Source organism: Mandrillus leucophaeus, unplaced genomic scaffold, assembly GCF_000951045.1.
Source record: "Mandrillus leucophaeus isolate KB7577 unplaced genomic scaffold, Mleu.le_1.0 Scaffold26, whole genome shotgun sequence".
Lineage (NCBI taxonomy): Eukaryota > Metazoa > Chordata > Mammalia > Primates > Cercopithecidae > Mandrillus > Mandrillus leucophaeus.
The window spans coordinates 3228905-3238239 of record NW_012102698.1 but is presented as its reverse complement, the minus strand read 5'-3'; the positions used below and the strand labels follow the sequence as shown (position 1 = coordinate 3238239).

The window sequence follows — 9335 nt, the reverse complement described above, 5'->3', positions numbered from 1 at the left end:
AGGTCAGTTTTAGGAGCCGGTCGAGTGAAGTGCCTGAGAGCCAGTTCTCCTTGGGTTCAATCCCAAGCACCCACAGTTCCTGGGGGTATGACCTCGCCAAGCCACTTAACGTGTCTGTAATTGAGGTTATTCAACTAGAAAATGTGAGTAGTAAAAATACCCATCACCAGCTGTTGTGAGAATCAAATTAGTGAATTCTACATGAAGTGTGTGGATCTGCACATAGCTTTGCATGTGGGAGCAGTAACTATTACTGCAGCTGAACCTTGAGTCTGTGCGGAACAGGCCCACCTTAAACACCACCTTAAATACCACCTCTCCCTAGGGTGGCCCTGAGCAGGCCCGTGTTGAGCTACTTCCCAGAGCCCCACCCAAGACCTTCGCCAAGCTGAGCCGAACAGAAACTAATGTTCCTCACAGAAATACAACGGAGAGGTTAGATAAATGTTTTGTCCACAGTGGACAATTACAGCTGAAGGGTACTTGTGGCCCAAGGAGTGTATTTTTAAAAAAGCAATGTGACTCTTTAAGGCTGCCACTCTTTATACGTGAATGACGGGAACAAGGGTGTCTTCCTCATTATCGACTTCCTGTATTAAATTGTGTGAAATAATCTCCCGTGGGTTGATTTGTATAGACTTCATTCATGTATTTTTTCCTGATAACAAAACGAGAAAAAAAAAGTCAGCAAATGTGTATACTTCCTAAATATTCTTTGTTTTTTTTTTTTGAAAAGGCACACAAACTTTTTATTAGTGTGTTATCCCCAAAATACAGAATACATTTCACACCTAATGAGCCCCCCCAAAATGATCCATCTCAACCACTCCTCAGCGGCGAGGGTCACTCTATAATTACACTGCAGGTAGATGAGGGACTTACACCAGTAACAGTTGGGGACATATGAAAATTAAATCTCCATGGGTGTGACTGTATATTTTGTTCACCCCATTTGATCTGTCAGATCATTCTTTTCTTTTTTTTTAGAGACAAAGTCTTGCTCTGTCATCCAGGGTAGAGTGCAGTGGTGCGATCATAGCTCACTGCAGCCTCTAGCTCCTGGGCTCAGGCGATCTTCCTGCCTCAGCCTCCCCAGTAGCTGGGATTTCAACCGTGCGCCAACCATGGCTGGCTTTTCAGATCTTTTTTTTTCTTTTTTTTTTTGAGATGGAGTTTTGCTCTTGTTGCCCAGGCTGGAGTGCAATGGCATAATCTCAGCTCACTGCAACCTCCACCTCCCGGGTTCAAGCGATTCTCCTGCCTCAGCCTCCCAAGTAGCTGGGATTACAGGCATATGCCACCACACCCGGCCAATTTTTGTATTTTTAGTAGAGATGGGGTTTCACCATGTTGGCCAGTCTGGTCTCAAACTCCTGACCTCGTAATCTGCCCACCTCGGCCTCCCAAAGTGCTGGGATTACAGGCGTGAGCCACCGTGCCCGGCCCTCAGATCATTCTTAATGCTCCTTTTAGGCCCACAACAGATGGACCAACCAGCAACCAGACATCGGATTGGAGAAAATATTCCTGGGCCCCTCCTGAGTTTAAGCCAAGAGCTTGATAAATAAGTAAATAAATATTGTGTTTTTCAGTTGCGAGTTCACCTATTTACTTGCATTTGACATCTTCCTGTAGCTGGAACTCTGAACTCTTGGGGTCCTGTCTATAACCAAGAGACTCCAGGCTTTTTGGGGGCAGCCCAGGGAGCCCCTCTCTCTGCCTGGAAAGCCATCCCTGAGTAGGTAATGCCATCCTCCTCCTGGGTCTCAGCCATGAAGCCTCCTCCAGGAAGCCTTCCTGACTCCCCCAGCAGACTCAGTGCTCTTCTCTGGGGCTTTCCGGTGTGGAAAAGCCCCATGCACCCTGTGTGGACAGCAGTGACCCGTGGCCCATGGGTCTGTCAACCCAAGCCAGCCCACTTGAGGTCCACAGTGTCCAGATGAGGACCACCAGGGCGGGGTGTTTCCCTCCTGGCCCCTCCTTGTCCTCGACCTCCACAGCCCCGCAGTCCCTCCACCCGGTCCCCAAACTGGCCCCGGTCCCACCCAGCACTCACTGCAAACGCTGCTCCTTGGCCAGGCTGAGGTTGCTGCTGTCCAGAGCTCTGCGCAGGTCGCGCTGCTGCCGCCGCTGCTGCCGCTCAAACAGCAGGGCGGCGCGGGCCCCCTGAATCCTCCGCCGGTCCCAGTCCAGGTCTCGCTGGTGCTTTTCTTCCTGGAGTCTCTGGAAGGAAAAGAGGCGGCTCACCACTGCCTTTCCCCAGAGCCAAAGAGCCCCAGGGGATTGTCTAGGAGGCCTGGCCTCTCATTCTACAGATGGGGAAACTGAGGCTCAGAGGAGGGTCAGGTAGGTGACCGATGTCATGCAGGAAGCCAGAGGAGACCCTCAGCCTGCCCTCATTCCACGTGGCCCGCTGTCCTCCCCCATCAGGAGGTGCTGGCCGTCCTCCTTCTCCTGAAGGCACAGCAGGGACTCAATTCCTACCACAGCCTCCACTCCCGGCTGCCGGGCTCCCAGATGCAGGCCGGGCCCAGAGTCTGCCTCCTCAGGTCCTCAGGGGCTCCCTGGCTCGGTCAGCAGTCAGATGCCACCTCCATGAGCCATGGCCAGCTGTCCCACAACTGAAGGCAGATCACCTGGGCAGCTTCCAGAACATGCACACACCATAGCCTCACCCGGTGACAAGAAGCTCATGGTCCCAGAGGGGCACCCCGACCCCTGAGTTGCTGTGTTTCAGCTCATTCCTCACTGCCCTCCTCACTGTGAAAACTCCGGGGCCTTGGAAGAGGACGCTGGATTTGTGTGGAGGGAGGGGCACTTGCCCACGTGTTGTCAGCTTTGTTAGGGCTGAAGACGAGTCCCCTTTGCCCACTTTTGCCATTTTTAGGGCAGAGCCTCCTCCCGCCAAATGAGCAAGGATAAGTGTCCGGTGAGTGGCACGGGGGTCTGGGCGGCCCCATCCTGGGACTGAGGGCAGGCTGGTGGGCTTTGCCACCCACGAGGCAAGTCACCTGCTCTCACGAACCTCAGTGTCCCCCGCTGTAAAGCCAGGCTGCTGTCAGGAGCCCGGGGTCATCACAAAAGCTGCTTGGTGGCAAACAGGGAATGGCATGGGACACACTCGGCCGGGCTAAGAGCAAAGCACACAGCCCAGCTGTTTGCTGCGAGATTCCAACCTTCCCAGTTACCTCCATGCACAGAAAGGGGATGGAGGCAAGGACCCAGAAAGGAAGGGGCAGTATTTCTGAGTGGGGAGGTTTCATGTGTGTTTTTCCCCCTTTGTGCTTTTCTGTCTTCTTAACTTTCTATAAAAAATGAAAACTAGACAGCAATGCTGCTTTCAGGATGGCTGATCTTCTGTGCCAGACGGTCCAGGCAGAGCTGTGTCCTGAAGCACAGAGCAGGGCCCTGGACCCCAGTTCCAGCCCCGGCGCCCTTTCCACCTTGGACTACATCCTGAACCTCACACCCGCGGCCTGCGCAGGTCCCGGCCCTACTGCAGCCTCCCACACACATGCAACTCTGGCCTGCAGGGAAGCAGGTGGGCGAGCTGCTGCCCCAACTCCTCATGCCCTGGTCCACACCACCGCCACTGTCCCTCCTCCTCCCCAGACCCACCAAATCAGAAGCTCACACCAACTATGCACCTGCCAGCCCAGCTTGGCCTCTCCCACTCACTCTCTGCAGGTTTGAGGCCCTCTCCAGATCTCTCCAGCCAGGATACTCAGTGGTTTCAGCACACACAGAGACAGCCCTCTCCTGTCCCCAGCTGCTCAGCTCTCCCGCCTCCTCTCCGAAGACCTAGTCCCGGCTTCACCTTCTCACCTGCTGGGCACACCCTACCAGTGGGTCTCAAACCTGAGTGGGCATCAGAATCCCCTGGGGGCTTTTGAAATTACAGATTGCGGGCCCCACCCGGCCGATGCTGCAGGTCCGGAGACCCTCCCTTTGGGACCCTCCACCCTTCCCTTGTTATTACCAATAACGCTGCCTCCACAGTCTCACTGCTCTAACCCGCCTCTTCCACTCTCTCCAAGTCCCTGATTCCAATGATGATGCCCCCCGCGAAGTGTGACCTCCAGTCCGCTGGCCGCCACTTTTCCAATCTCTCTCTGGCCCCCTGGTTAGTCTCATGGAAGACGCTCCCAGGCCGCTACCCTCGGTCCCCTGAGTTCTTCACTTGGTCAGGCAGGCAGTGACCACGATGAATCTGGCTAAGCATGGGTGGGGACACCCCGACAGCGCTCTCTGGGGTCACTTCAAGGTTATGACTATGACTCCCCAGTGGGCCCTGGGCACTGTCCGACCAGCCTGTCCCCTTCCTCCAGACTGTTCCCTTTCCAGTTCTTCTAGATGACCATTTACATTAACTCCCCCCAACCCTGCTCAGTTCTACTTCTAAAAGGTAGAAAATGACGGTCATTTCAGTGGTCCTGAGCCACAGTCCCCAGTACAAATCAATTTCAGGTCTCATTTCTGTTGGCCCACAAGCTCCTGCCCTGACGCCCCTTCCCATGACTCCAATGACGGCTCCGAACTCCCAGGCCACACCAAGCCCTCAGCTAGCACTCCATGTCCCTTGCTCTCTGCAGCCCAGGGACATGGCTCCAGCAAGTGTCTCCTCGGGCATCAATGCCCCCTCTACTGCATCACTCAGGTTGAATGACAAGCATGCTGTTATTTCTACAATCAAGACAAACAAACAAAAACCTTCCCTTCACCCCATGTCCCCCACCAGCTCCCACTCCATTTCTCTGCACCCTTTACAGCAAACGCCTTGTAAGCGCTGTCTACACATGCCATCTCCATTTGTTTCCTGCCTGTTCTCTCTTGAGCTCACTAGGCTGGAGGCCCCACTCCTCTGCCAAATGTGCTCCTTCCTGACGGGGTCCCCGGTGACTGCCATGGTGCCGGATCCAGCGTTTAGCCTGCAGTCTGGCAGCAGCGTTTGACCCAGGGGTTCTCCTCTCCTTCCCTCCCAAACACCTTTCCTCACTTGGCCTCCAGGAAACCACGGCTTGCATCTGTCCACCTCCCTGGCGGCCCCTTCTCAGATTCCTTTGCTCTTTATAAATAGTGGTGGTGAGAAGGGGGGTTCTGAGTGGGGAGCAGGACTCAGTCCTCAGCTTTAAATACTCTGTGTAGTGCCGGGCATGGTGGCTCACGCCTGTAATCCCAGCACTTTGGGAGGCTGAGGTGGGAGGATCATTTGAGATCAGGAGTTCGAGACCAGCCTGGCCAACATGATGATACCCTACCTCTACTAAAACTATAAAAATCAGCTGGATGTGGTGGTGCATGCCTGTAATCCCAGTTACTGGGGAGGCTGAGGCAGGAGATTCGCTTGAACTTGGGAGGCAGAGGTTGCAGTGGGCCAAGATTGCACGACTGCACTCCAGCCTGGGTGATAGAGTGAGACTCTGTCTCCAAATGCATGCATACATACTCTCTGTAGGTGACGACTCACATTTATGCCTCTGGCCCAGACCTTGTTCTGAGCCCTGTGTTACATATCCAGCTGCCTCCTGGGCTTTAATTGGAGGCTGTGGCAGAAAATACTACTTGTCTCCCAGTAACCATTTTCCATTCTTCCTTAGTAAAAGAATCACCAGCACTTCACTGCTTGGAATAAACACATTTCCTTGACTTTTTTAGAGTTGGGGGCAATCTTGTGACTAAGTGTTGTCCAGTGAAATGTAAGTGGAAATCTCCTTAGAGTGTTCTCCATTCCTCCTTCCTGGTAGCTGGACTATGCATGTGACGGCTGGTGCTTGAGCAGCCATCGTGCACTAAGAAGTGAGAGCCAGGAGCCAAGGATAGCAAGACATCAGTCAATGACCACAGAGCTGCCATACTAGCCCTGAACTGTTTTCCTGATGATTTACTTGTAAGAGAGAAAGTTCTATTTTGTTTAAGATGCTGTTATTTGTGGTTTTCTGCCACATTCAGGCAAATCTAATCCTAATAGATACAGATCTCTAATGAACTTTGCACACTTAACATATCCAAAATTGTAACTTTGATTTCCACCCCTCCCACCCCATCAACCTGCTCCTCCCACCACCTTCCCTATCTCTGGAAAAGCCAATTCCATCCCTCTAGTTGCTCAGGCCACAGGACCTGGAGTTGCCTTTAACTCCTCTCCTTCACACATCCCCACCCAACCATTCATCCGATATTGTCGACTGTACCTTCAACATAGATCCAGAATCTGACCATTGCTCAGCACCCCCACTGCCTGCCCCGTGGTCCCAGCCAGCATCGCCTCTCACTGTGAACACTGCAGAGGCCTTCCTGGAGATCTCCTTCCTTCCCCTTCAGCCCCTATAGTGTCTGCCCTCAATACAGGAGGATCATGCTGGGGGTCCTGTTCAACCTAAGTCAGATCCTGTCACTCCTCTGCCCAAAACCCTGCAGAGTTCCCCATCTCAGTCACAGAAGAGGCCAAAGTCCTCCCCAGGGGCCTGCCAGGACCTTGACCCTCTGCCTCTGAGGCCTCAGCACCTGCCCCTCTCCTCACTCCACTCCAGCCACCAGGCTCCTTGCTCTTCTCTGAGCAGGTCCGGCAGGGTCCTGCCTCAAGGCCTGTGCCCTTGCAGCTCGCCCTGCCCGGTCACCCTTTTCCCAGGCAGACACATGGCTCCCTCCCTCCCCTCTTTTGGGTCTTTGCTTCAGTGTCTTCCCAGTCTGCTGTTCTCTTTCTTGGCACTCCTACTCCTGATGCCACATCATACGGGTGTGAGACTATCTGGCTCTTGTCTTCCCCCCGCCCCCGACTAGAAGGGAAATTCCTTGAGGGCAGGTCCTAGGGCAGAGCACAAGGCCTGCTACAACTACATTTGTGCCTGGAAGGCAGCTCTGCGGGCTCGGGAAAAGGGGCGGGGCAGCCACCAGCTTCTCCTGGACTTGCTGCTTCTGGACGAGGCGGATCTGCTCCAGCTGCTCCTGCGTCATGCCCTTCCAGCGGTCGGGGACCACGCGGTGGGGCCCGAAGGAGCTGGCTGCCTGCTGCGGGTTCTCGGAGAGCAGGTCCCCACGCAGCAGGTTGGTGATCTCAGTCAAGTTGTCCTCTTGTTCTTGCTTTTTCTCTCGCTTTTTCCTTTCCACTGACTCGATGGCCTGAGCAGGTGAAGACATTAAAGATGGTCCGAGTGACCCCAGGGGTGTTCTGACACCCAGGCCAGCAAACCTCACTGGGGGCCCTTGAGGGGAGGATATGCTAAGGGCAGCAGGAGTTCGGTGGAGGGGAGACTTGTCAGGCACGGATGCGGAGGGTCCTTGAACCCCTGGCTGTCTGCACACTGCTGGGCGGGTGGGCTGGACTCGGGGGATCACCACCTGTTGGGTGTGTGCATAAGAGCTCTGGGTCTTGCACCAACTTGCCAAGGCAGGGAGCTCTCTCCTTGGATTAGGCCGCCACCCTACATGGGCCTGGCCCCAACCAAGGCAGGGCTCTGTGCCCCTGGCAACCCTTGGACATCTGTGGGCTGCAAAGGACACTCAACAGAGTGATTTACAACAGTGGTGACTTCTAAATGGTAGACAATGCACTGTCACTTCAGTGGTCCCGAGTCGCAGTGCCCAGTACAAAGCAATTCCAGGTCTCATTTCTGTTTGATTCCCTGGGGGGTCTCCGGCTGGGCGACCTGCACCAAGTCACCTCCCCTCTCTGGGCTGCAGTCATTTCTCTGTAAAGTCGGAAGATGGCTTTTAGGAGATATGTACTTGGGATAACAGTTGTCCTCAGTAACACACGGACAGGGCAGTTTGCAAGGAGCTGGCATTCCACAGGTGCTCACCAGAGGCCAGCTTGATGGAGTCACACAGCACACACTTTGTAGCTAGACAGGCCCAACTTCAAATACTGGACTTGCCACTGAGTACTCCCTAAGAAAGTCAGCTCATCCTTCCAAGCCTCCTTTTTTTTTTTTTTTGAGATGGAGTCTCGATCTGTCAGAGTGCAGTGACGCAATCTCAACTCACTGCAACCTCCACCTGCCAGGTTCAAGTGATTCTCCTGCCTCAGCCTCCTGAGTAGCTGGGATTACAGGCCTCTGCCACAATGCCCAGATGATTTTTTGTATTTTTAGTAGAGACAGGGTTTCACCATGTTGGCCAGGCTGGCCTCAAACTCCTGACCTCGTGATTTGCCCATCTCAACCTCCCAAAGTGCTGGGATTACAAGCGTGAGCCACTGTGCCCAGTCTCTTTCTGTTTTTTAAGATAGGGTTTTACTCTGTTGCCCAGGCTGGAGTGTAGTGATGCACTCATAGCTCACTGCAGCCTCCACCTCCCAGGCTTGAGTGATTCTCCTACCTCAGTCTCTCAAACAGCTGGGACTATAGGGCCATGCCACCACACCCGACTAATTAAAAAAAAAATTTTTAGAGACAGAGTCCCACTGTATTGCCCAGTCTAGTCATGAACTCCTGAGCTCCAGTGATCCTCTTGCCTCAGCTTCCCAAAGCGTTGAGGTTACATACATGAGCCACCATGCCTGGGCCTGAGCCTGTTTCTTTGTCAGTTAAGTTGGATTAATCATGCCTCTGTGGGAGGGCTGTTGAACACAGTGACTACTAAGAGCAGCTAATTGTTGCTAAAATTAAAAATAATAGTCAACCAGGTGGATCACCTGAGGTCAGGAGTTCAAGACCAACCTGACCAACATGGTGAAACCCCATGTCTAGTAAAAATAAAAAAAAAAAAAAAAAAAATTAGTCAGGTGTGGTGGAGTGTACCTGTAACCCCAGCTACTTAGGAGGCTAAGGCAGAAGAATTGCTTAAACCTGGGAGGCAGATGTTGCAGTGAGCTGAGACGGCACCACTGCACTCCAGCCTGGGCGACAGAGTGAGACTTGGTCTCCAATAATAATAACAATAATAATAATGACCATCATCTGCTGAGTCCTGATCGTGTGCCAAACTGTCCTGACCTGTCACGTGCATTACCATGTGAGTCCTTGCAGCCATCTTACTAGCAGGTGTGATGGCCAATACTGCTGACCATTCGCTATCAACAGTGTTCTTCCTGGGCACGGGGCAGAACTACGTGTCCTGCCCACTTAGAGTGAGCGTGGCCATGTGGCTTGCTTTCACTAGTGAAACGTGAGCAGGGGCGGCAGTACTGCTCCTGGGAGGATGCCTGGGGGGACTAGCCACATTCCTTCCCTCTTGTGCTGCCGGGATCCTCCGGCTGGCGGTCGCTCAGTCCCAGGGCCTGGGCTCCAAAGTGAGGATGCTGAGGAGCAGGCCTCACAGCCAGTCCACGGCGGGCAGGGAGCACGCATGGAACACCAACTTTCTGTTTAAGCCACTGAGACTGGTGGGTGCTTCTT

The 9335-nt window shown here is 53.6% G+C and overlaps 1 protein-coding gene across 1 annotated transcript in view; it reads right to left on the bottom strand.

The window, feature by feature from the left end:
- Positions 1-525: 525 nt before the first annotated feature.
- RIBC2 (RIB43A domain with coiled-coils 2) overlaps positions 526-9335 on the bottom strand; it is a 21227-nt gene continuing 12417 nt past the window's right edge. Inside the window, exons 5-7 of the mRNA XM_011984036.1 lie at positions 6892-7119; positions 2057-2223; positions 526-658 (exon numbers count right to left, since the gene is read on the bottom strand). Coding sequence (XP_011839426.1) covers positions 580-658; positions 2057-2223; positions 6892-7119 — 474 coding nt within the window. The 3' untranslated portion in view covers positions 526-579. The remainder of the gene's footprint in view (positions 659-2056; positions 2224-6891; positions 7120-9335) is intronic.